Source organism: Chanodichthys erythropterus, chromosome 18 (assembly GCF_024489055.1).
Source record: "Chanodichthys erythropterus isolate Z2021 chromosome 18, ASM2448905v1, whole genome shotgun sequence".
Taxonomy (NCBI): domain Eukaryota; kingdom Metazoa; phylum Chordata; class Actinopteri; order Cypriniformes; family Xenocyprididae; genus Chanodichthys; species Chanodichthys erythropterus.
The window spans coordinates 33,325,308-33,350,251 of NC_090238.1; the positions used below are offsets into that span (position 1 = coordinate 33,325,308).

A 24,944-nucleotide genomic window follows, 5' to 3' on the forward strand; every position below is an offset into this window, starting at 1 on the left:
TCCTCCAAAAACTGCACAAATATGAAGTAAAAACATTAATAAACAGATTAAAATTACATTTGTTTTTTAAAAAAAATTAATTATTTTGTTACAAAATTACATTTTGTTGCCTGGGGTCTGTGGAGTGTGACATCTTGTTTTTATGTTAGTGTAAAAAAAAAAGAAGATCACTCCAATTTTTTTTTCTTTGTAGATCTAGAAAGTGTTAACAACTATCCAAAGTTTCATGTCATTTGGACAAAGAGTTTTTTTTTTTTTTTTTTGAGCAAACGTCGTTTGGGGTCTGTGCAGACCCCAAAGACCCTATAAGGGTTATAAGCTGGATTTTTCTGGGACTGTATTTGGAAACTGGAAACTGCTTTCCCTTTACTATGTGGGGGAAACAAAACAATAAATACAAACCAAAAGGTTGTTATTACTAGGGCTGGGTAAAAAAAAAAAATATTGATTTCTCGACTTTAATCGATTATCATTTTCACAAACTGACATCGATTCTTAAATCCCAAGAATCTATTAGTCTATCCTCCCATCCAATAAATCGCAATAAGCTTTGAGATTTGCTATATTTGACATGAAACAAAGTCTCAGATTTAAAATTTCATCCATTTTATTACAGAAAAAAAAAGTTTTGCCGCTGTTTAATGTGACATCAGATCGCTGTAGCTCCTCAGGTTAAGCGAAGCGGCAGCGCACGTAAACTGATATTCTCCTCCGTTTTAATACAAGTTACAGTGTGAAATAAACTTGCATTAACATCTGAAGGTATGCTAAAAGATAAAATACAACTTACCGAAATCTGAATCCTGTGTCACGTAATCGCGCAATCAGCGGAAATATGTCAATAAAACAGCTTGTAAACAATGTCAACGTCACATTTCAGAAAAAGCATATTCAGTGACTCTAAACTCGTTAGTCAGCTAGAAAAATGAACTCTAGAGAGGGGCATTTTTGCTAAATATGTGCACCATATTCATAATTTTTTATGTTCTTCAATATTTAATGCATGTTTGAATTCAAGTTTTATGACAGCCACTATTTAAATGTTTATAGCTAGGCCTATATCAAAAAACGAATAGAAATATAATTATGTAGCTAATTGTAAAGTTAGGATTATAACTTATTATAAAACTTCCTTGAGTGTAATTTAAGTGTTTGTATACAAATCAGTTAATATTAACCTTTATTATATATTAGTAATGTAGTACCAACTGACTTTTCTTCCTTGAGAAAATTTGCAGTGTACTGTACCTGATATATATATCCAAGATAATCTATGTCGAATCAAAAACAAATCGAAAGCATGTGAATTGGAATCGAATCGAATCATGAAATTTGTCAATACCCAGCCCTAGTTATTACTATGTTGGCAAGCATTTAAGTTTTTAAGATTAAGAGAAACAAATTGAGTTTGTCCAAACTTTTGGCTGGTACTGTACTTTAATACTGAACCACTACAAAATTCTGACTATTGTTGATGTGTTCAGAACATTAGCGTTTGCAGAAATAATGTGATCCTTTAACTTAACATGCACCTATGGAAAAGACAGAGGTTATTGCACTTGCCATATATGTCTGTAACATAAAAAACCACAAACAAGCTGAGATACTGAGTAATATTGAACTGTCTTCTGTTTTCACAAGATGGACTCTATGTTGCAGCAGAAACATTGATGGTAGAGAAACATCTGGTCATTTGTCATGGTCTAAAACGAGACCTGTGTGTCCTGAGGAAACCTACAACCCATTAAAAAAAAAAAAAAAAAAAAAAAAAAAAAAAAAAAAACAGCATTGATAACCAACCAAAAAAAAAAAAAAAAAATCACTGACAAAAATTATAACAAAAGCAATTTTCCAAATGAAGACACTCCCTTAAGGTTGACCTTTGTTCCCAAAGAAAGCAGCAGATATGAACCAACTAGAAAACCAGAGAATTGAACAAAGAATAAAGATGAAACAATGGCAAGGAACTTAGGAACTTAAGGCCTAAAAGTTTGGCAACACACGACTGGACTTTTTTCTTTTCCGCACACAATTCCTTTGAGAAGAACTAAAACAGAGGTTACTTCGTTTAACTGACAATGGCAGAAACCTTCTAGGTACCGTGGAAGCCGATTCCAGTGCTAGACTTCCCGCACTAATGTAGTGAAGCTATAAGCCAACGATGACTGGTCTGTTCCTACGTAACACGATCCCCACACAAGGTTTCTGGAGCTAAATATACGAAGGGTTTAAGGCAACTTCAGATTAACTGACACTTAAGTCAATTATTCACCCCATTTTCATATGATCCTATGAAGATTTCCTATTTAAAACCAAAACATGATCATCTCCAACAGGGCGACTACGGGGTCTTTTCTCTGTATTGTTGCTGGAGTTTATGCCTTGTAAAATGTCACTGTCAGTGTCGTTGGATCTGAGGGAGGAAATGGCCGCTCTATGTCTCTCGGTACTGATATCAGAGTTCCTCACAACCGAGTGTGCGGGTCGAGCAGCCCTTCTTGTCCTCATGTGGCTTTCTGCTTCTGGTTGCAGTTGTTGTCAGGAGAGGAGAGACAGTTCTGTTCACTGGCCTGAATGCTGCTCGGCTCTTCCTGTTGTTTCCTGCGTCTGGACTTCACAGGTAAAACCAGTGCCAGCAACACGCAGATCAGGTGAATGCAGCAGTACCACGAGCTGAAAAGGGGCAAATGACAAACGGCACGTTAGGAATTTTAGTTGTTTTGCGATTTTGTCATTTGTAGGCGCTCATATGTGTGTCACTGATTATACTTTTGATGCTTGGGTATGTAGGATAGGTAGTTGTACATAAAGATTTAAATTAACCAAACCATAAAGAAAAAAAGAAAAGAAAAAAAAGAAAAAGAAAAGTGTACATTTCCCCCTCACACATCTGAATTAATAAAAAATGTCATTGTTAAAAATATATAATTTTAATTATTAAGAAATAATACAAAATAAAATCTGTAATATAAGTGTACATTTCCCTCTCACACATCTGAATTAATAAAAGTCATAATTAAAAAAATATTAAAAATAAAATATATAATATAAATGTATGACATTTTCCACTCACACATCTGAATTAATAAAAATGTCATTATTAAAAATTATTACAAATAAAATATGTAATATAAATGTATGACATTTTCCACTCACACATCTGAATTAATAAAGATCATTATTAAAAAATAAAATTACAAATAAAATATGTAATATAAATGTTTGACATTTCCCCCTCACACATCTGAATTAATAAAAAATGTCATTGTTAAAAAGATATAATTTTAATTATTAAAAAATAATACAAAATAAAATCTGTAATATAAGTGTACAATTCCCTCTAACACATCTGAATTATTAATAAAAAGTAATTATTAAAAATATATAATTTTAATTATTAAAAAATAATAAAAATAAAATCTGTAATACAAGTGTGACATTTCCCATTTAGAAATCTAATTAATAAAAAAGTCATAATTAAAAAAATATTAAAAATAAAATATGTAACATAAATGTATGACATTTCCCCCTCACACATCTGAATTAATAGATAATTATTAAAAAATATTAAATAAAATCTGTAATATAAATTTATGACATTTTCCACACACACATCTGAATTAATAAAAAATGTCATTATTAAAAAAATATTACAAATAAAATCTATAATATAAGTGTACATTTTCCTCTTACACATCTGAATTAATAATAAAAAGTAATTATTAAAAATATAAAATGTTAATTATTAAAAAATAATAAAATAAAATATGTACTATAAGTGTATGATATTTCCCACTTACACATCTGAATTAATAAAAAAGTCATAATTAAAAAATAATAAAAATAAAATCTGTAATATAAGTGCATGACATTTCCAACTCACACATCTGAATTAATAATAAAAAGTAATTATTAAAAATATATAATTTTAATTATTAAAAAATAATAAAAAATAAAATCTGTAATACAAGTGTGACATTTCCCACTTACAAATCTAATTAATAAAAAAGTCATAATTAAAAAATATTAAAAATAAAATATGTAATATAAGTGTACATTTTCCACTTACACATCTGAATTAATAAAAAAAGAAAAATATAAAACGTAGATTTAATCTTAAAGGGATAGTTCACCCAAAAATTAAAATTCTGTCATCATTTACTCACCATCATGTTGTTCCAAACCTGTTTGAGTTTCTTTTTTCTGCTGAACACTAAATAATACATTTTGAATAATATGGGTAACCAAACAGTTAATGGGCCCCATTGACTTCCTTATCATGGAGAAAAAAAAAAAATACTATGGAAATCAATTGGGTCCATCAACAACATTCTTCAAAATATCTTCTTTGAAATTCTTAGAAGTTTGGAACAACATGAGGGTGAGAAAAATGATGACAGAATTTTCATTTTTGGGTGAACTATCCCTTTAAGATGAAATCTAGGCCTCAGGGATCTTTATGCAGTCGGCTACATTACTTTCCAATAGGATCTTGGATTTCCCAGTGTTGTCATCGCTGAGTTGTACTGAGCTTCTCAACATAATTTACATAATTTTAATCTGATCTGCAGCGGTTGGTCAACAATCCCTCTGCCCAATTCTCACTCTTTAATGAAAATGCTTTATGTATTCTTCAGACAGACTCATTTAACAGCGCTGCTTCAACAAATGACCATCATAGATTTCTTTTATCTCAACAGAAGCTGTGAAATAAATAGTCCTCTGCTAGCTCATAAAGTATCACAGACTCGGGCCTGTAAAGCCGTCTAATGAATGGAGAAAGACTGCAGCGGGCAAAGATAAAATCAGCCTCTCATTTTTACCTGTCAGCTTCATGTTTTCCGCTAATAACTCTCAGCAACGGCTCAGTGGTGCAGGTGGGTTTATGATGACTTTCTGACCTGCTCTCTAAAGCATTTCACTTCTTTAATAATGATTTATCACCAGAGCTCACTCATAAACAAACTAGAAGCATGCTGATACTGTTGCATATTGATTATCAGTCAGACGAGGCGAATCCTTAACAGCAGGGGTCAGTGACATCAGGACTCGCCCTGGAATGCTCATATATTAGTGTAAATGCATTACTGACCTGTAAAACTTTAGTGAAGGCCCTACTGCCAGCAGTACAAATGGCACAACTGTGTAACATATGGCGATCTGGGTGCTGAACCACGTGATCACGTCATAAATGAGCTTGAGTGTGGCTGAGCCCAGGAAGTGTTGCCTCACATTGTGTCTTACCTGAAAAAAAAAGAGGGAAAACTATGTACAAAAGACTAAAAACAATGATCCTTTACACATAAATGATCATATTTTTAAAAAAATGACCATACTTTTCAGATTAACGTTTATATTTTCATTAAAAAAGTTTGGACACTTTAAAGATATTAGAATATTTCTGCACACTTGTAATTAGCATATTCTGAATCTACTGACATGCACATTTTTCCATTGATTTCTTATGAAAAATATTCACTCCAAAGATGTGTTTTTTATTGAATTTAATAAAAGAAACAGAAAAGTTATTTGATAAGCATTTCTTAATGTCTCCGATGCATTCCAACAAAGGTTGAATGGAATCGCCAGCTTTTAACAGCAGGTACAGCTGTGTATCATCAGCATAAAAAAGGAAATGAAACACTGTGCTTCTTAATAATATCCCCAAGTGGATGCATATAGAAGTTAAAAAGAAGCGGACCTGAAATTGAGCCCTGAGGTACTCCACTAATAATAGAAGCAGAAGAAACACATCTTCAGAAGAAAATCAATCCCTAGAATCCCTTTCATGACATGTTCAGATATAAATGAATGGTGGATCTGAACGAAGTATTTATTTGACAGAATTTACATGAAAAAAAAATCTATTTTGTCCAGCAAGGATGCATTAAATCGATCAAAAGTGACAGACATTAATAATGTTACAAAAAAATCCAAATAAATGCTGTTCGTTATATATATATATCATGGTTTGCACAAAAATATTAGGCAGCACAACTGTTTTCAACATTGATAATACTAAGAAACATTTCTTAAAGGTGCCATCGTACGTTTTTTTACAAGATGTAATATAAGTCTAAGGTGTCCCCTGAATGTATCTGTGAAGTTTCAGCTCAAAATACCCCATAGATTTTTTTTAATTAATTTTTTTAAAATTCCGCCCCCCTCCCGAGCTCTCAACTCTATCATTGCATAAACAAAGTTCACACAGCTAATATAACCCTCAAAATGGATCTTTACAAAGTGTTCGTCATGCATGCTGCATGCATACATCGGATCATGTGAGTATAGTATTTATTTGGATGTTTACATTTGATTCTGAATGAATTTGAGGCTATATGCTCTGTGGCTAACAGCTAATGCTACACTGTTGGAGAGATTTATAAAGAATGAAGTTGTGTTTATGAATTATACAGACTGCAAGTGTTTAAAAATGAAAATAGCGACGGCTCTTGTCTCCGTGAATACAGTAAGAAACGATGGTAACTTTAACCACATTTAACAGTACATTAGCACAATTTACAAATATCACTAAAAATATCACGTTATCATGGATCTTGTCAGTTATTATCGCTCCATCTGCCATTTTTCGTTATTGTTCTTGCTTGCTTTTACCTAGTCTGATGATTCAACTGTGCACAGATCCAGACGTTAATACTGGCTGCCCTTGTCTAATGCCGCAATCATGGGCTGGCATATGCAAATATTGGGGGCGTACATATTAATGATCCAGACTGTTACGTAACAGTCAGTGTTATGTTGAGATTCACCTGTTCTTCGGACGTCTTTTAAACAAATGAGATTTATATAAGAAGGAGGAAGCAATGTTGTTTGAGACTCACTGTATGTCATTTCCATGTACTGAACTTTTGTTATTTAACTATGCCAAGGTAAATTCAATTTTTAATTCTAGGGCACCTTTAAGCACCAAATCAACATATTAGAATGATTTCTGAAGGATCATGTGACACTGAAGAATGGAGTAATGATGCTGAAAATTCAGCTTTGCATCACGGGAATAAATTGCAGTTTAAATTAGAAATAAGTTATTTTAAATTGTAATAATATTTAATTGCAATAATACCCCAAACTTACTGACCCCAAACAACTGTCTTATTCATATTTCCAGAAACTGGAACATTTGTTTAATTGGGTTATGAACATATTCAGAATATCCAAATTCCAATTAGCCCAAATTCTGATTAATGCAAGAATATTCGTGTACAGTAAACGCAGTAATGTTTACTTGTGGATATGGAAATTATTATTCGAGTTTGAGCTAATGGCTCTGAAATCTGGATCCAACAGTGTATCATGCAGGCAATGCCGTGGGCTGAATAGTTTATATTCAGAGTTGCATTTTAAGATAGACTACTGCAAGTAAGTGACCTACTTTATTCTTTAGTTGGAGAGGCCTTGATCATTACAGTGCGATAGAGGAATCGTGGTTTTATGCAGCGCATGACTAGATGAATAATAACCTTGACTGTGCGCATAGTCTTTTTTCGATCCCTGCATGCCTCTCATTTATTATTGAGGAAAACCAATGTCCAATTTATTCAACTGTAACAGTATTTTTCCATCAAAACTGCTCCCCAAAAGATCTGCAATGAAAGTATTCATCAGATAAAACCTTTGTGATGTAATTCTAACTTTGACTTGAACCTTGTTTCAACACTCCATCTTATATAAAGAATACTCACTGCACGTGCTGCCATTGTTACAGCGATGCCCGTGACAAAGGTCAGGTAATACCCTGGGTAAACTCCGTGCCAGATGGCTGAGAGGAGGAATGTGGCAGCAGTCGGATTGTACGGACAGCGCTCGTAACACACCCTGCGCAGACAAAACAACAAAAGCTCACATTGTTTTCTGAGATTTCAGGAAGACGATGCATGCTCGGTCAAGATTATTCTGTTTTGCAGCATTCACCTTTTTAACCAAAGGGCTGTCTGAATGTTCCAGTTATCCAAGAACATCTTGAAGCTGGTGGCAAACTGTTTAAGACATATGGAAAAAGATGATATATTAGGGTTCAGGTTGGGTGAGAAGACAAACTAGTGGAAGTAGCATGTTTTATCTGTCTCGTACCTCAATGTCAAGTATTCTTAAATTCGATATTCTGTCCCATTTTGGGGTGCCATCTGTGTTATAGCCATTAAATCCAAAACCAGCCGCATTGTTGATGGCATCAGCTGTAAAAGAGTGAAAGCATTTAGTAAAAACACTATTTCAAAGGCCACATTCACACAGCAGAGGAATGTAGTTGTCATTCCTGTCAGTTTGACAACTGACAACTGCATTTAAGAGTCTCAAAATGTTCAAACAGGAACTCTCAGCATGAACTTGCATTGGGAGTCAAGCCCGTATTCTCTTTGAATGTTGCAATCCTATCAGACTTATGATAGCAACCTGATTCATAACAAAGCACTGTTCGCCAGAGGAGAACCTAAGCCTGGTTTCTCCCAAAGTTTTTTTCTCCATTTTAACACCTATTTGCCATTTGTTTGCCACCTGATGTCACCTGTTGGAATTTGGGTTCCTTGCCGCTGTCGCCTTTGGCTTGCTTAGTTGGGGACACTTGACATTTGACTTGACATTTGATATTCAACAGTGCTTTGATCTGCCTGCATTAACACTATTCTTTAAGAGCTGCTGTGCAGCCAAAATTATGTACCAATTATCACTGTAAAGCTGCTTTGACACAATCTGCATTGTAAAAAGCGCTATATAAATAAAGGTGACTTGACTTGACTTTTACCAGTAACCATAGCAAAAGTGACTAAAGTAATATCAGAGATGGCAAAAAAAATCAGTGACGATGTAAAACGGCTCATTTTGCCTTCGCTGCAAGTTACCAAAACCACACATGAAAACCCACAACACATAGTAGACGTGTTTGTGCAGGGCAGAGCATCTCTCTCACACCTCTCTATTTGAGGGAACAGCCATTTGTAGTGGTGTCCGAAACCATAGTACTGTAGATGATATTGAGTGCACTCATTCAATCCCACAATGCACCACAATAATGACTGTACAACTGTGTTCAAGTGTCTGCATTCACTCACTCAAGTGGACTACATTAGTGGATTAGTGGAGGGTATAGGGGGCGATTTCAAACAGCAATGGTCTCTGTTTAATGTCTAATGTCAACTTTAAACCCTTGATTTCAAATTATGCTGCACTATATTCATTTGCCCACTCAGTCATATTCATGTCATTTTCACTGTGTGCTGTATGTAAAACTTTATTACCTTGTCTTTATTTGAAAAAAAAAAAATATGATTCCCACTGCACACAAACTTAACAGATTACAGAGCAAATTCACCCTACAGGGTAAATTCAGGTTGATTGGGACACTTTTTCCAAGTCATCAATGGCAAAAAGTGAATGGCAGAATGAATGAATGGCAGAATGAATGAATGAATGAATGAATGAATGAATGAATGAATGAATTGAATGAATCAATGGAAAAAAAGTGTCCCAATCACCCTGAATTAACCCTATATATCGGCTACCACCCTGCTCTCTAAGATATGGGCATCGGCCATCAAAAAAACAATATCAGTCGACCACTATTAAGGACCCAAATACAGGTCTGACAACCGTATTCTGTTGCTGTGTGAACGTATAGTTACTGGTAAGAGAATGCAGACTTGACTCCCTTTGCACGTTCATATAGAGTCGACAGTAGACACTACAAGTTGTTGTGTGAACGGGACATTTCAAGACTCACACCTGTAAGTAAATGCAGTTGTCAATCCCAAAAAAAACTGACAGTGTGAACGTAGTCAAACTGACTATGTTCTATGACTCATAATGACAAGAACCACCTAATATCCAGCAGGAAACAAGGCAACAATTCAGAGAAAACACCCTTTACGAACACAAGAGGGCAGCATGACGCTGCCTTGAATATGGCATTACTAGCCATGCTGCATTGTATACACTTTACGTTTTTTTTTTTTTGTTTGTTTTTTTTTATGAGAAAAAGTATGCAACATAAACATTTTCTATTATAACAGTAATGTTGTCATGTGACCTTATTAAACAAACCACATTTATTTATTGAGTGCTCTCCTGTTATTCTGGATTTTTAATCAAATTATATGCAAATATGTCATGGTAGACAGATTATATATTGTGTCAGGAATGAGATTATTCTTCAAGAATGAAAACAAGTATTCCTTTCAGTGTGCTCTGCTGTATACTGCACATTTAATAATGTAGTAGGTCATCTTAATATACAGATATATACAGAAAATTTGCATACTGTTCACAACACACTGCAACATACAGACAGAATAATATGATACTGACATGCTTTTAAAAGTACGATAGTTTTATTATATATGTGTCCACAAAACCAGTCATAAGTCACACAGGTATATTTGTAGAAATAGCCAGCAATGCAATGTATGGGTCAAAATTATCGATTTTTCTTTTATGCCAAAAATCATTAGGATATTAAGTAAAGATCATGTTCCATTAAGATATTTTGTAAATTTCCTACCATAAATATATCAAAAATGTTTTTTGTGAGTGGATTTGCATTGCTAAGGACTTCATTTGGACAACTTTAAAGGTGATTTTGTCAGTATTTTTATTTTTCTGCACCCTCAGATTCCAGATTTTCAAATAGTTGTATGTCAGCTAAATATTGTCCTATCCTAACAAATCGTACATCAATGGAAAGCTAAAAAAATGTACCCTTATGACTGTTTTTGTGGTCCAGGGTCACATATATTTAATACTAGAAGAGCACATTGGCCATCTGTCGTACTCACCTAACGTCCATACAAAGTAGTACTTGGGGCGTAAAGCCAACATGGAGATGTAGAGGTACAAGACCTGGATGTAGAAGGGGTTAGAGGCCATGAAGGTGTCATTGATGACACGATCTGTAGGGCAGGCGGTATAGATCACCAAATAAACCATTAGGGACAGAGCACACGTGCACAGTTTCTGGATCACGTCCCTCTAGAAGAACAAAAAACATTGAATCAGGACACTAGTACAATCTATGAAACTATCATTGAATAGTATTAAAGCTGTGCCACAGTAGTTTACATTGTTTAAAAAGCCACTGAAAAGACTATCATGTTTTAAATACAGATACACTAACGTTCAAAAAGTTTTGGGTCAGCAAGATTTATGTTTTTGAAGGTTTATGCTCCCCAAGACACCAATTATTTGGTAAAAATACAGTAATAAAACTAATATTGGGAAATATTCTTATAACCGTTTTCTTTTTGAATATATTTTAAAATGTAATTTTTTCACAAGATTCTTCAGAAATCATTCTAAGATGCGTATTTGGTGCTCAAGAAATATTTCTTCTCATCATCAGTGTTGAAAACAGTTGTGCTACTTTTTATAGAAACCAAGATTTTTTAAGGATTGATGAATGGAAAGTTCAAAAGAATAGCATTTATTTGAAATAGAAATCATTTGTAACATAAATGTCTTTACTGTCACTTTTGATTAATTTATTGCATCTTTGATTAATCATGTATTAATTTCTTTAAAAAAAAAATGTAACTGACCTCAAACATTTGAGCTGTAGTTTGTTATAGGAAGTGCCATTTTTAACCTTACATATTTCTTTCTTTCTTTTTTCTTAAGCATCTATAAACATTAGTCTTGTGACAACCTACCCCATATGGTGTGAATGTTCAGTAGTCTTTAAGATGTTTATTTATAATCATGACAAAACTATATCTCATTTTTCTTTGCTATAAAATCAGTGAAGAGAACAAGGAAATGGGAAACAGGAGAATCTGTGTGATAGGAAATTCATTTGTGAACGCAACTTCCTCAGGCTCTTGTGAAACATGGGGCCAAGCTGATTCAACAAATGTTTTTCTATTGAGAATAAAACCCATAAATCACTGACAATATTTAAAGAGGTCTGAAGCTTTTACTGGAGAGTTGGGTTAAAAATGTCCATTAAACTAAAACCATTGTGAAGCTCCTGAGGAAGAAATGCGTATAAAAGCATGTTCATGACCAGAGCTACACTCAAAACAAACTCTCCACTCAGCAAGCCTGAGCAATATGAGCTCCTGTCTATGAAGATTTTCATTCATTTAAATGACATTTAAAAAACTCTGTAAGACAACGGATAAAGCAACTTTTTAGCACAAAATTAATTTCAGTTTCTGTCCATTTAAATCTAAAGTCTTGTCAGTGCACCTCATTGTCTTCAGTGTCCACACCAAACATCAAGACTCACTCAAAAAGCATTTTCCTTGTAAGGACTGCAAAACTGGTTCTGTCACACCATCGTTTTCCACCTAGCAAAACTTGTCCTGAAGGGGTCATTATATTCTTGTCTTTCTTGTTTGGTACAGTTTTTCATATTGGGTTAATACAGTACCAGTCAAATAAAATATTGTGAAATATTACAATTTAAAAATAATGGTTCTATTTTAATATGCTTTAAAATATAATTTATTCCTGTGATGCAAAGCTGAATTTTCAGCATCATTACTCCAGTCTTCAGAGTCACGTGATCCTTCAGAAGTCATTCTAATATGTTGATTTGATGCTCAGTTATTATCAATGCTGGAAACATTAATATTTTTTTTGGAACATGTGATACTTTTTTCAGGATTTATTGATTAATAATAAGTTTTTATTCAAAATAGAAATACTTTCTAAAAATATAAATCTTTACCATCACTTTTTCTCAATTTAAACACATCCTTGCTGAATAAAAGGATTAATTTCTTTCAAAAAAGAAAGAAAAAATACTGACCCCAAACTATTGAACAGTAGTGGAAAAAGATTTCCATTTTAAATAAATGCTGTTCTTTTTTAACGTTTTATTCAAGAATTCCGAAAAAGTATCACAAGTTATTAAAAAAAATTAAGCAGCAGAACTGTTTCCATCATTGATAATAACTGAGCATCAAATCATCATATTAGAATGATTTCTAAAGGATTATGTGACTCTGAAGACTGGAGTAATGGCTGGTGAAAATTCAGCTTTGCATCACAGAAAAAAATTATATTTTAAAAGTATATTAAAATGGAAAATCATTATTTTAAATTGTAATAATATTTCACAATATTATTGTTTTTTCTGTATTTTTGATAAATAAATGCAGGCCTGATGATGATAAGAGACTTCTTTCAAAAACATTAAAAATAGTAATGTGTCTAAACCTTGGACCGACACTGTGTGTGTGTATATATGAGAGCCCAAATGTGTGCAGTACTCTGCTCTGACTTTAACCCCTATTCAGTCACCAGAGGGAGCAAGAGAACTGTGTCAGTACACTACCTTAGGTGAAGGGTCATTCTGCTTGAATTTCCCGTTCTCTTTGCCGTTTGACTCCAGGTGCTTGGGCTCGTAACATCGGCCTTCTATAAAGGCTATGTAATCATTATAGGAGCAGGTTGGGCCAGCCAGGATCCCCATAAAGTTACAGTTATAACTCAGGTACTCCAGCAGACTGGGCATCTTCCTGTACAGAAAATACAAGGACAGAACAACAATAACCCACCAAATAAAGTGAATCAAGTAACAAACACACCCAATGTTAAATACCAAAAATATTATTTGCTATGTAGGGGAGATAACAATGAAAAAGGACAAATGTTAACATATTAATGTTATTAATATAATGTAGTTGTTTTTTTTAAGCAAGCAGGAAATGTTATAAATACATTTAATGTTACAAGGCCAATAATTAGTTTATGAAGGCTAAGGAATCATGGGAATCAGCTTTGAAACTCTAGCTTCCCAACAGTTAAGAAACATTTTTGAGCTAGAAGCGAGAAATTAAAGACAGTTTAAAATAATAAAAATGTTACTTTCATATAAGGTTATTTGCATAGATATAAATTTTAAATGACATATTTTTAAATATTACATATGACATGACAAATAATAAAATCAGACAAAATAAAACTAAAATGGCAAATACATTAAAATTAAATAAATAATATGTATAGATGTTTGCAATATTTTGTAATGCTTATCCAATACAAAATCTGAAATGAAAATCTTAGCATTAAACTTTCAAATAAACATATCACAAATAAAATGAGAAAATTCCCAATTTTAAATAACGGAGCTGAAAACTAGTGATAAATTACAGTATCTTACTAAATGTTTCACTACAATAAATTAATAAATATAATAATAATTGTAAATGCCACAATGACAAACTCTGGAACTGAAACTGCTTGTTTTGTCTGAACAAACTTTGTTAAAATTAATCGGTCACATTTGTCATGAACAGTCAAGTAGCATTTTGTCTAAAGCTGTCAAACGATTAATCGCATAAAAAATAAAAGTTTGAGTTTGTATAATATATGTGTGAGTAATGTGTGTATATATGTATATATAAATACACACAAATTAATGTATATATTTAAGATAAATATGTTATTTATGTACAAAAAATGTATTTATATATAATATAAAAATATAAATAAATACATATACTTGTAAATATTTCTCAAATATATACTTGGATGTGTTTGTATTTATATATACATAATAATTACACACAGTGAACCCACATATATTAGGCAAACTCAAACTTTTATTTTGTATGCGATTAATTGCGATTAATCGTTTGACAGCCTTGATTTTGTCACACTGTTCTCATTTTTTCTTGAAAACAGCACATCAATGATCAAATTGAATGATATATAAGAGATTTACAGTACGATTACAGGAATCTGATTTGATTGCTAAGGTCTCAGCCATGAATGTGTTTGTAGCAAATGTGACCTGCACTTTAGCAAAGAACAAACATGACATTGTGTCATGTTTGATCAAGAATGCAAGTCATTCAGTATGTACAGTAAACACTGACATATTGCTTAACATTCTGTGACTGCATGCCTGTGGTACAAACATTGTTCAAAACTGCACTCATTAACTGTAGGGTGTGACTTCCGAAACCTCAGAATCCTGACGACTTCCTGTGTGGAAATCAGCTCACATGATGCAGCGGGAATGTTCAGTTGCTTGGCAACAGCCTTCAGGGCCTGATTGTGAAGAGTTATGCTGCTATTTGGGCACTGCAGAGCAATATTACGCTCAAAATTATTGTTATTAAAGAATGCTGTGCACTCTCTGAGGAGACTAACAACCATTTGATCAGTAAGAGCGACGACAAATATTATCCTCTAAAATGTTGCAAGCATGTATGCAAAAAAAATAAAAAAATAAAAATATATGTATCTCACAAAATGTTTCTTTTATTCACACCCCCTCTGAACAAATACAAAAGATGTATTTTCTTTATGATCACTAATACAATTCATGGAAAGATGGCAAAACTAAAAAGTATTAAACATATGCATAATAAAAACCTCATTGTCATGGTGAAAAAATGCCCAACTATGCAGGGAGTGAGGAAAGATTAACATCTTCTGTTTCAAGTTTGTGTATTAAATTACACAGTGGTGTGGGAATTCATGACAGCATTGATAAAGCACAACTCCCTCACACCTTCAGCACTGATACATCCCTATATATGAGCTTTACTACCACTGAACTTTACTGTGGGAACCAGGCACTTCTCACTGTACTCCTCCTCTAGCAACACCAGAACATTTTGGATGCTGTTAGATCCAGAATGATTGATTTGGTCTCATGAGACCAGAGTATTTATTCCCAGAATCTATATTTTGTAAATATGGGCTTTGGAAATGGCTAACTGACTTTATTGTGCTTTGGCTACAGTAGGAAGATCCAGTGAAAACAACAACCATGCATGTCATTTCTTCAGGCTGCATCTTACTCTGTGAGATAAACACTCACTCTTTTCATAGCTTTTGCTGGCTCTGAGACACTCGCTTAGCTCATTGTCTAGCAAAAAAAATCCCTCACCACTAAATGAAAGCCTAAAATGAAGGCCTGATTATTTCAGGGGCCTTGTCACAAGTCCATTCTTTTTGAATTTCTGTGTTACTTTTGCTATATTTTCACACTTAAAACAATGATTTGGTAATCCTCTTGTACCACTGTCCTCTTTTGTGCTAAGAAATAAGTCACCTGACAGTTCCATTGTTGTCAGCATTAAGTGTGAGAATGATTGAGTGGGCTATATAACACTTTTAATTGTCAAGAAATGACTTTTCTTTAAATGTTTTGGTTCAACATACCTGTTGATCAAATATTGCCGTAAACCTACACCAGTAAAAAATTATTTTGTTTTATTTAGTAACTTTTAGGAGGGTGTACTCATTTTTGCTTCACATTAATCTTATTTTCCTGAATAATTTGACATGCTTCTTTTGTAATTGATTAAGCAGACTTGCTGGAACATCATATCTCTAAAGAACCCCGACATGTCTTCTAGTAATTGAGTAATTGCTGACTTTCAGAAGTTTCAGAGGGGGTGTACTCATTTATGCTGTGCACTGTATATCATATACTTCAGTCATGAAACTCTAGAGGGCACAGGCTGATAGGTCCTATACATGCAATATGTGAACAATCACATCATTATCAATGGCACAAGCTGATTGGCCTCTGCTGATCCTGCAGCCAAAGAGATTTCTTGTTCAGCATTTAAATAGGCTGGTTCAGTGTTTGCTGTAAGCTGGTCCAGCAGAGCTGAAACCCTCCACCTCCCCTAGCTCTACCTGCCTAGATCTGCTACGGGATGGATGGATGGATGGATAGATAGATAGACAGACAGAGGGATAGATAGATAGACCGTCAGATAGACAGACAAATAGATGACAGACAGACAGACAGACAGACAGATAGATAGATAGATAGATAGATAGACCGTCAGATAGACAGACAAATAGATGACAGACAGACAGACAGACAGACAGACAGATAGATAGACCGTCAGATAGACAGACAAATAGATGACAGACAGACAGACAGACAGACAGACAGACAGACAGACAGACAGACAGACAGACAGACAGACAGACAGACAGATAGATAGATAGATAGATAGACCGTCAGATAGACAGACAAATAGATGACAGACAGACAGACAGACAGACAGATAGATAGACAGACAGATAGATAGACAGACAGATAGACAGACAAATAGATGACAGACAGACAGACAGACAGACAGACAGACAGACAGACAGACAGACAGACAGACAGACAGACAGACAGACAGACAGACAGACAGACAGACAGACAGACAGACAGACAGATAGATAGATAGATAGATAGATAGATAGATAGATAGATAGATAGATAGATAGATAGATAGATAGATAGATAGATAGATAGATAGATGTCTGTATCTCTCATTGGTTTCATATGGGTTACATAATCAGAGAATAATTGTTTTCAATTTGAATTTGTTCATTTCATTACACATTTTATGCTTTCTAGACATATTTCTTATCATGACTGAGGCAAGTAAACACTAAGTTACGGTTCATTTTTGTGACGTGCTCCAGAAAGTGCATCATTATTTTGATTTTTCTTTATCTTACAAAAGCACAATGTTTTGTTTTTATTGATAGTGTATACAAAAAAAGAAATAATGTCTTATTCTTATCTGTATGACCAAAAACGAAAAGTTCTTTCTGCTGTTATGAGAAAAAAATCCCGGCGTGTTCATCGAACACTAATTTAATATGCCAGAATTCAAATTTTAGAACAATGCATAGCTCCACTCGGCCAGGTGTGCCAAAAAACACTTATTTATAACCCTCAATATTTCATACAATGTGCCGTCAACATAAAAAAACATACTATGTGCCTCACATCACTTGAGTCAGCATGGGAATTCACCTCCATCCTAAAACAGTGGCTCCTACAGTCCCATTCTCAGTTGTAATATTTCTACGATTTTTTGTGAGGGTCCTATAAAATATGATGATATGCGGCTCTAAATCATTTTTACTTTTCTTTAATTTGGTTAGCTGTAGTTTTCATGTTGAAACAGACTATTATGTGACCGATGTGCTCTGTGACATTTTGAAAAGCCATGCATGGATTAAGGCCACCGGAACCAGGATGGTAACTTAAACGGCAGTGTCATTTCTCATCACAAGAGCAGGAGGGCCAACAGTGAAAGTCCATTTCCGAATTTATTGTTGCTTAAATGTGCGTGTTGAAGCATTTTAATATATCTTTATTTTTTATATACGTATTTTATATGGTCTATTGGTGAAGTAGCATTGATCACTGTTGAGAGGGGATAAATTTTATCCCTACCGAGGATAAAAATAGTTCAGCAGAGGCAGGGATATTTAGACCGGTGGTGGGGAAAATCCCCCCAGCAAATCTCACCCTGTATATATATATATATATATATATATATATATATATATATATATATATATATATATATATATATATATATATATATATATATATATATATATATATATATATATATATATATATATACACACACAGCCATATATACACACACATACATGTATATACACATTTTGACTGTTGTCAGTGTGGGTTTGAAGTTTATTTTCTTTCAAAAGATGTAGAAAGTAAATGAGTGACCTCAGTGACCCCAACCACAAACATACCTTTCACACATACCTGACAGCAAGATACTTCTGATTGGGCTTTAGATGCTCCTCCCTCTTCATCAAACCTGTGGGAAAAACACACAAACACAGGTCCAAACTCATCAGAAACACTCCTACATGACACTGTAATTTAGAAACATTTAGAAGTTGAGAAACATAGATGACAAATGCTGTTCTGTTTGATTACAAAGCAACAGTGTGTGTGTGTGTGTGTGTGTGTGTGTGTGTGTGTGTGTGTGTGTGTGTGTGTGTGTGTGTGTGTGTGTGTGTGTGTGTGTGTGTGTGTGTGTGTGTGTGTGTGTGTGTGTGTGTGTGTGTGTGTGTGTGTGTGTGTGTGTGTGTGTTTTGAATCCAGTGGTTTCCTGTGGTTCACACTGACCAGCAGAAACAGCAGTTATACTCTGATACAGCAAATATGTGTGAATGAAGTCCACCTGATGATGCAGAATCACACACACACTCAACAATATCACATAGCTGTGCTTACACATTCAGCGTTTTCAAAGTTATGTGTCAAATACAAAATTGTTTTATTATACAGGCTTAGTGAGAGCAAACTGAATGCAGTATATTTAAATCTCTAGCACCCACCCCAATGGATTAAAACAATGATAAATGCAAATAATTACTAAATGCATGTCTGTCTTTATCTTGCTTTCTATTTTAATGAATCATTTTATCAAGCAAGAACACATTCATTTGATCAAAATGAACAGTAAAGACTTTTATTATGTTACATAAGAGTTTGATTTCAAATAAATGTTCAAATTCACTTTCTATTCAAACGTAGCACAACTGTGTTCAACATTGATAATAATAAGAAATGTTTCTTGAGCATCAAATCAGCATATTAGAATGATTTCTGAAGGATCATGTGACACTGAAGACTGGAGAATGCTGAAAATTCAGCTTTTCCATCACAGGAATAAATAAATAAAATATTAAAATAGATATTTCACAATTTTTCTTTTTTTGTACATTTAATCAAACAGATGCAGCCTTGGTGAGCATAAGACTTCTTTTGAAAGCATTACAAAAAAATCATAGACCCTTAGAGAATCTTACAGGTTGTGTACACACACACACACACACACACACACACTACCGTTGACATTAATTAAGAGTCTGTGTGCTGCTCTGTTCCAGTCTGGAGCGTGAAGTCTCCGGGGTTAGTGAAGAAAACGGATCAAGCCATTCCTCATTCATCTCTGTCGATGCACCGACAACTATATTAGTCACCCTATCAGCTTCTGCAGGCTTTAATGGCTGCTGGGAAATGCATAACCAACAGCAGCATGTACACACAGACAAAATCCAACTCTTCTTCCTTCAGCAAATGCGACAGCATCAACAACACCTCATGATATTTGTTCACTGGGCAGCACTCTCGGGTCCTACACAGACCCATTGAAACTTACTATTAATAGCAAAAAGAACTGCATGTCATTACAACAGAACCGTGGCCTAGCTGTTAGAACAATAACTACAGACACATTGAGACATGGTGCCAATTTGGGAGACTCAGGTTTGAATCAGATCCTATAAAGTGCCACAGGGGATGACGTATTTTTGTAGGCCAAAATCTTTAAATGAGATTTTAGCACATCCTGATGGCAATGAGTTTTTGGTTAAATGCCAGAATTAAAGGCACAATATGTAATTTCTCACCGCTAGAGGTCGCAAAATTCGCAACAACAATTGAATCTCTGATGACTCAAACTCAATTCACCTTTATTCTTCAAGGTGGCAATGTCTGATACACAATGATGATGTGACATTTCACTTATAATTACCGCAGACATAAAAGAAAAGAATAATGAAAACTTGAAATGGCTCAGTGATTTACTGCAGAGCAAGAACTGTACGCAATCAATCAAATCAGTGTCACTGTCATCTGGTGAAGATGATATTATTGATTTTGAAGAAGCTGAAAAGATTTTGATGGTCCAGAATATAAGCCAGATGCTAAATGTACTGGGGAAATGAGCTCTGGTGATGACAGTGATGATGGTAAAAAGCATCTGCTCACATTGAACCCTTCCAAGTTCCAAAAGTTAACGTAATATGCTTTATTTTATTATTTTGTTACTGGTATTAAAATATCAAGAGTTTTTTACTGTTATAGCAGTTAGAGAGCCATCCGTGTTAGATATGGATCTGGGTCGCTAAAGACCCGAATGCGTAATAACGATTGACGAAACATTCATGGATTTAAGGGTTAGCCCTTTAAATAAAGACTGAAAGAGTTGTTGGAAACTCAGTGGTGGTGTTGAAGTCATGCGACTGTGGTGTAGTTCGATTATAGCCTACATTTAGCTTTTTACTTCTGGCTATTACCCTTCAAAATTCATAATAGTTGTGTTCATTTGTAAATATTATCATGATGAAAAAAATGTCTAAGAATCATACATTTTTGATGGTCACAGATCTTATTTTCTGCAAATAATCCAAAAGTCAATGAAAAAATTATTTTGGGATTTTATTGAAGGAACCATGGTGATACCAATTTCTAGGTTGGCCAACAGAAATAAGTCATTACTGTCACTGCAACATTCTTCACCTCAATAATTTCCTGTCACCTCTGTATTATCTCAAGCATTTGACAAAAAAGGCCAAAAAAGTTCATAAACAATTTATAAATAATTATTTTTATTTTTATTAAAAATAATAATAATATTACAAATAATGACAAAGGTCATCTGCAAAGGTCATTTGCCACACTTTCAGTCTGAGTTCAGTTCTCCATAAAGTGGTGGAGGGAGGAAAGCATTGCATAACTTCATTAAAACACATGGATTAATGTGTCATGTGTGTTGTCTCTGCAGTGGAGCGGCGCATGCAGAGCTAACGGCAAGTCATGCGGAGATAGCTCAGAAGTGCTGGGCTGCAGTTTCGGCCAGCTGTTCTGTGAGCTACTGCTTCAGAGAAATGGGATGCGCTCTCTTAATCTTCCCATAAACCCTGTTAAAGGAAATGTGGTCACTATAATGCCACCACTAAAAGTGACTAAAAGTCACATATCAAAGCGATTAGCTGTGTGGCTGACCAAGTATCTAAAAACTATGCTAGGATGGCGCACAATCTAGTTTGCTTATCAGTTACCTTGTTTACATTGGATATTTGCCATTTGTTGATAAAACTGAGTGGTTTCTCTTGGTTTCCTGCCATCATGTTTCCTCTGCTGCTCATTCCTTTGTGCTTAAAGGGATAGTTCACCCAAAAATGACAAATCTGCCAATATTTACTCATTAAGTCATTCCAAATGCTTTTCTTGTGTGGAACACAAAAGAAGACATTTGAAAGAAAGTCAAAGCAGCTCTTTTCCATCCAATGAAACTGTATGGTGACCAGGGGCTGTCAAGTTCCAAAATTTACAAAAAAGTACTATATACTGTAACTGACAGATATACTATTTTCAAAAAAATGATATCGACATTTTCCGTAACTTTGGGATCGGTAAAATTGTATGAATGTTTTTGAAAGAAGTCTTTTATGCTCACCAAGGCTGCATTTATTTGTTCAAAAATACAGTATATATATATAAAAAAAAAAGTAATTTATGAAATATACCTAATGACCAAAAAAGGTGTAGGCTGAAGCCTATGCTTATTATGCCCACACTTTTCACATAATTATTTAGTAAGCATCACTTTTATCACTGGAGTTGATTTAGCCTATAAAAGACATACAAAAACAGTTACATAAGATATTTCCCTATAATGTGAATACATAACTACAAAGGTAATATTTTTTTGAAAAACCTACTCTTGCGAACTAGTCGTATGTTTTTCACCCGATCACAACCAAACCAATGCAGAAAGATTCTCTGGAGTCTGACTGTCCATAACTATTGTAAAAACTCAAAATTTCGATTTACGCCCATTACGTGACACCAAAACGTTTGAAGTGGGCGTGGCCACTTTTACTAAAACGGCTAACCTTTCTGAACGGAATGAGATAATTCCACCAAACTCGGCACACTTATGTAGGGCTCAGACTGTGGTTGCGTGAATAAGGACGTGGTGACTGGCCACTTGGTGGCGCTATAAAATGGAGAAAAAAAAAAAAAAAACTTTAAAAACGGCTATGGCTATGCAACAGTCAGTCCGATTGACTTGAAAACTGGCATGCGGTGTCTTTGTCCAAGGTGCCGAGATTGTCTACAAGGACATTCGCTTATCTCGAAAATCACGGCCGCCATCAGCCAATGAATTTCAAGCGGCTGTCAGACAAGGTTAACAGAATTGGCAATTTGAATGAAACTCGCTAGGCCTTTTTGACTCATGGCCCTAGAGGCCTGTGAGAAATTAGAAATAAATCGGCCACCGGGGGATATACAAAGGATTGTAAATCATGAGATAGAACTCCTCTGAGCAACTTTGCCTCTAGGACCGCTACTGTCAATTGAGTCGTTCATTAAATATTGGAGATTATTTCAAAAAACAACTTTCGCAAACTAATCCTAGGCTTTTGGCTCAACCTTGATAACTGCTAGAAAGCTTTGAAATGAATACCTATTTCCTTAGTAAATTGCCTGTTTTGGCTGTAAATGGTCTTCTCCATCTATGATCTACTGTAGGTGGTTAGAAGCTTGCTAAATAAAACATAATACCTTTTTACACAAGTGCTTAAAGGCCTTAAAGTGCTTGAACGCCGGTAATTGCTGCTCGCAGCTATATTTTAAAATGTAATCTATTCCTGTGATGGCAAAGCTGGATTTTCAGCAGCCTTCAGTGTCAATGATCCTTAAGAAATCATTCTAAATGCTGATTTGGTGCTCAAAAAAAAAAAAAAAAAAAAAGGAAATGAAAAATATTAATTTCTTTTTAAAATTTAAATATTACTGACTCCAAACTTTTGAACGGTAGTGTATATTCAAATATGGTTTTTCATTTTGGATGAACTGTCTCTTTAACACACTCAGTGGAAGGAAAGTCCATTAAACTTAAAATTGCCCTCATTCTCCTTTATCAATGATCCAGATTATGCAAAAATGATGTGGTGATGCAGCACAATTAGTATTTCATTAAACAGATTTCACCAAGCTGCATAATAAGCGATATAGTGTGTTGGATGAGGTAGTGAGGTCTGTGAAGTGCAACATCCAGCTGGCAGCCCTAACTACTTTGGCCCACTCACAAGAGTGCAGCGCCAGCAGTGGTATAAATCAATGGCATACGAGGACGTTCTGTAGCAGCAGGGTTTAACAGCCCTTATGTAATTCCTAGAGCCTCTAACATGGGCATAGGTAGAAACAATGGAGCTGTAGAAAGATTTCAGGCAGAAATCATGCCAGTTTTATAATATAATTCATTATTGAGGCTTTTCAACCATGAAGATGAGAATGAGGGCACATTTACTCATAAAAAAAAATTCCCTTACATTTTCGAGTACAGATGACAATGATCAGCGACTTATTCTGCTGCCAGGCCAGTAGTAGGCGATGTCAATTTGTAAAGAAACACTACGCGCCTATAGACTGAACACATAATACGCATGTGCATGACACCATTTTCACAAATTTGCGTTTTTCTAGTTTAGATTGAACGAGAACGGTATCGTATTCAAAAACTTGCACTTTGAAACCTGTTTTTCAGGCCCCCAAACACCATTACCATGTAAATGAACGGCCAAAACGCATAAAAAGTTTCTTGTTTTTAGTTGAAAATGGTGTTGTATAAACTCCTCAGATTAATAACACTGTTACATACCATCATGAATCTCAAACGCCAAACTTGTGATCTTCTGTGTGATGACCATCATGGGCCTGGAGACAGAGAGAAAAGGAAAGATTGTATGTGAGAGAGATCCTGTTTACAGCTGATATTGATTGGATCCACATGTATGTAAAGAGCCTCCACTTCTTTCAAACCAAGCTGTTCAACATTCATTATTTATACAGCTGCACTGACCACATCTCCTCACAGCTTCTCAAGGGTTGAGCTCACCCTTGGTGTAGATGATTCTGATGCACTTTGATCCTGAGGTAAAACTAGCACTGATATACCTGCTCTCGCTGTGGTAAACATGTATATTTCATTGAAGGAGAGCTGGAGTCTTGATGTAGTGTGACAAAGCTGAATGCAAGCATATTTTTTTTTTCAGATTTTTGAGTATATTTTAGAATACAAACAGTGATTTTTTTTTTCCCTTATGTTCAGTCCATAGGTAATAAGATACTCTGAGGTGCATTCATGAGGCATATTTTCATAACAGACATGGAAACCTACTTAAAATCCCCAGTACTTCAAACTAAAAAAGTACTAAAAAGTACTAAAAACTAAAATGAATGTTATTTTTAATTTTAATTTTGTTAGTTTTGGAGACGTGAAAATGTATTTTAGTTTAGTTTGTTTTTCAAATTAATATTGGTTTTTATTTTTATTTCAGTCAGCAAAAATATTTTCATTCAGTTTTTATTAATGATGATTCCAGTGCAA

The 24,944-nt window shown here is 34.5% G+C and overlaps 1 protein-coding gene across 1 annotated transcript in view; it reads right to left on the bottom strand.

The window, feature by feature from the left end:
• Nucleotides 1–24,944, bottom strand: part of mboat2a (membrane bound O-acyltransferase domain containing 2a) — a 77,269-nt gene continuing 52,325 nt past the window's right edge. The window contains exons 5-13 of the mRNA XM_067368254.1: nt 24,216–24,271; nt 18,515–18,569; nt 13,289–13,472; nt 10,788–10,980; nt 8,092–8,195; nt 7,933–7,997; nt 7,704–7,836; nt 5,093–5,244; nt 1–2,673 (exon numbers count right to left, since the gene is read on the bottom strand). Coding sequence (XP_067224355.1) covers nt 2,505–2,673; nt 5,093–5,244; nt 7,704–7,836; nt 7,933–7,997; nt 8,092–8,195; nt 10,788–10,980; nt 13,289–13,472; nt 18,515–18,569; nt 24,216–24,271 — 1,111 coding nt within the window. The 3' untranslated portion in view covers nt 1–2,504. The remainder of the gene's footprint in view (nt 2,674–5,092; nt 5,245–7,703; nt 7,837–7,932; nt 7,998–8,091; nt 8,196–10,787; nt 10,981–13,288; nt 13,473–18,514; nt 18,570–24,215; nt 24,272–24,944) is intronic.